We start from the raw sequence: 2,781 nt of genomic DNA, 5'->3' as shown, positions 1-2,781 counted from the left end.
CCCCCCCCCGTTCCCCGTTCCCCGCCCTCTCCGGTGCACCACCGATGACACAGTGGCCCCCGAGGTCATCGAAATGAACGGCGCCACCCCGGCGTCCGACATTTGGTCCCTCGGGTGCACGATCATCGAGCTTCTCACCGGGTCGCCGCCCCACTTCGACCTGGCCCCCCTGTCGGCCATGTTCCGCATTGTGCAGGACGATCAGCCGGCCCTGCCGCAGGGCTTGTCCCCGGCGCTGGACGACTTCCTGACCTCCTGCTTCCAGAAGGACTACAACCTGCGTGTCAGTGCGGAGAAGCTGCGCCGGCATCCCTGGCTCTCGCGGCGGAACCAGTCGGCCCCGGCGGCGGCGGTTGCGGCCACGGTGCCGATCCCGGCGGCCGTGGCTGCCGCCACTCCGGGCAGCGCTCGCGATGTGGCCCAGGCCGTTGTCCAGTACAATGAGGCCTTCGAGAATCATGCGCGCGCGCCGTCGGTCCCTGCGTCGCCTACTCTGGCGGCGGCGGCGGCGGCGGCGGCCGAGACCGGCGAGGCGGCCTCCGGGCTGCGCAAGCCCATGGCCACCTCGGGAGCTCGCGGCCCCGCCGGTGGCGGGCTGTCCCGCGCGCCGAGCCAGCGCTCGCGCCCGGAAAAGTCCATGGCTGACCATCTGTCCAGCCTGACGGTCCATGATGACCCGGATGATGGGTCTCTCGATTGGGGCACCGATTCGGACGACAGCTTCGGCGGGTCGAGCTCCTCCTCGTCCACCTTCTCCCTGGCCTCGGGCGATACGGTTCGCCTCGGGCCCGGGGCCGTTGGGCGGAATGTCCCCTCGGCCGGGGCCGCCAACAAGGCAGCCACTCCCACCGGCCGGGGCCCGGCCGGGGCTGGCGGAGCCACCGCCAGCGGCGGGGACCCCCTTGCGGCGCTGAACCTGGCCGACATGGTGGACGATCTGTCCTTCCGGTCTGACTCCGATGACCAGGCGGCCCTGGACAACGGCCTGACCTTCAGCTCGCCGATGCTCTCGTCGACCATTGTCCGGCGCATCGGCCAGCAGGCGGAGCCCGCCATGCCGGCTGCCGCCGCCCGTGGTGCCGGCAATGCCCTGGACCAGTTCGCCGAGTCCGACGACGATGACAACTGGGGCAGTGACTTCGCCAGTGACCTGGTGGTGCAGCCGGGCAAGCCGGTCCGGCCGTCGGCCGCGGCGCAGGCCTACTCACCGCCCACCCCGCAGCCCGTGGGGTCCGGCGCGGCGGGCGGCGCCTCCGGCCCTGGTCGGCCCCCCTCTCCGGGCTTGGCCAGCCGCAATGCCAAGCGCGCGTCCGTCGCCTGGCCCAGCGACGATGAGGAGGACGAGGACATCAACTTTGATGATCTCGATGGGACGGATTCGCTCTTTGTCCGGCGGGACATTCCCCACCTGAAGGTGATCACCGCTGGCGCGTCGCCCAAGGCGGGCGCGCGGGCCGGGTCTGCCTCCGGGACCTCCTCCGGCGCGGCTGCCTCCGGTGCTGCTGCCATCGAGGCCACCCTCGGCCGGTTCCAGGAGACCGAGGTGGATGATGACGACTTTGACGACTTCATTGGCGCCACGGTCCGCTTCAGCCGGCGTACGTGACCTACCCATGGCCTCCCTGCTTTTGTCTGGCCCCGCCCCTCTGCCTCTCTCTCTCTCTCTCTCTCTTTGGTCCCTCTCGCCTAGCCTCGCGTCGTGCTCTCTGCCATTTTGATTGCGGCCCTGCCTGCCCGGCGCGTGCTCACATATGCTCCCCCTCCCCTGCCATAGCCCCGGCCATCTCCCAGCATGCGCCCGGGGATGACAGCACCATTGATCGCTTCGCCTCGGTGTCCTTCGACGACCCGTCCACCCCGCTGGTGCTCAGCCTCCCTGGCCATCGGGGAGCCGGCGGCGCTGGCTTCGGTGCGGGCGACGACTTCGATGACGACGACGAGGAGGACATCTTCGCCAACCTGGACGACGAGTTCGAAGAGGAGGTCCTGGACGAGGAGAAGCAGCTGGCGCGCGATCGTCAGGCCCGCCTGCTGAATGACTGCGCGCGCGTGCTGTCCCAGCTGCAGAACGCCTGCTTCGGCTCGCACGACAACATGTTCCCCGATGAGGCGGCTGCCCGGGCCGCCGGGCCGGAGAACACCATCCAGCAGGCCTGCGAGGCCATGCTGGACCTGCTCCAGCGGAATCCCGACATCAGGCAGTCCTTCTTCACCGAGCACCGGTCCATCACGGTCATGGACTTCCTGTCGGCCCCGCCCTCGGATCTGCAGGCCATTCCCCACCTGCTGCGTGTAATCAATGAGGTACATCACCGGGGCATGGGTCTGGCTCTTCCTCGCTTTCTCCTCTCTTCCCCTCCGCCTGCCTTGTGTGTGCATCGAGTGTGGCTAACCCCTTTCCATGTCTGCTCCCCCCCCCCTCCTCCCCCTTCTCCTCCTCCTCCCACTCTGGCTTGGTAGATTCTCACCGACAATGAGCCTCTGTTGGACGCCCTCTGCCTGATGGGTGGCATTCCGGCGTACTTGGCTCTGGCAGACTTCTCCAATGCCGCGACCCACGCCATTCGCTTGCAGGTGGCTCGCTTCGTGCGCCTTGTGTGCTTCCGTTCGACCGGCCTCTCGCAGCAGACCGTACGTTCGTCCCCCCGTTCCCCAGGCAGGCCCGTGGCGTTTCGGGATGCCCGTGCCTCCCACCCTGCCATGCCTTTGCCATCCCTCTCGCCATTCTCCACACACACACACACACTCTCCTCTACCTACCCGACTGATAACTAACCCCTC

The 2,781-nt window shown here is 68.5% G+C and overlaps 1 protein-coding gene across 1 annotated transcript in view; it reads left to right on the top strand.

Annotated features, from left to right (window-relative positions):
• Window positions 1-73: 73 nt before the first annotated feature.
• The window catches only part of H696_02197 (hypothetical protein), a gene marked incomplete at both ends in the record, with an annotated part of 8,465 nt that continues 5,757 nt past the window's right edge, over window positions 74-2,781 (top strand). The window contains 3 exons of the mRNA XM_009496095.1: window positions 74-1,598; window positions 1,775-2,304; window positions 2,461-2,631. Coding sequence (XP_009494370.1) covers window positions 74-1,598; window positions 1,775-2,304; window positions 2,461-2,631 — 2,226 coding nt within the window. The remainder of the gene's footprint in view (window positions 1,599-1,774; window positions 2,305-2,460; window positions 2,632-2,781) is intronic.

The sequence above is a fragment of the Fonticula alba genome (assembly GCF_000388065.1).
Source record: "Fonticula alba strain ATCC 38817 unplaced genomic scaffold supercont2.3, whole genome shotgun sequence".
In the NCBI taxonomy this organism is placed as follows: domain Eukaryota; order Rotosphaerida; family Fonticulaceae; genus Fonticula; species Fonticula alba.
This window is presented reverse-complemented; position numbering and strand designations above follow the sequence as displayed.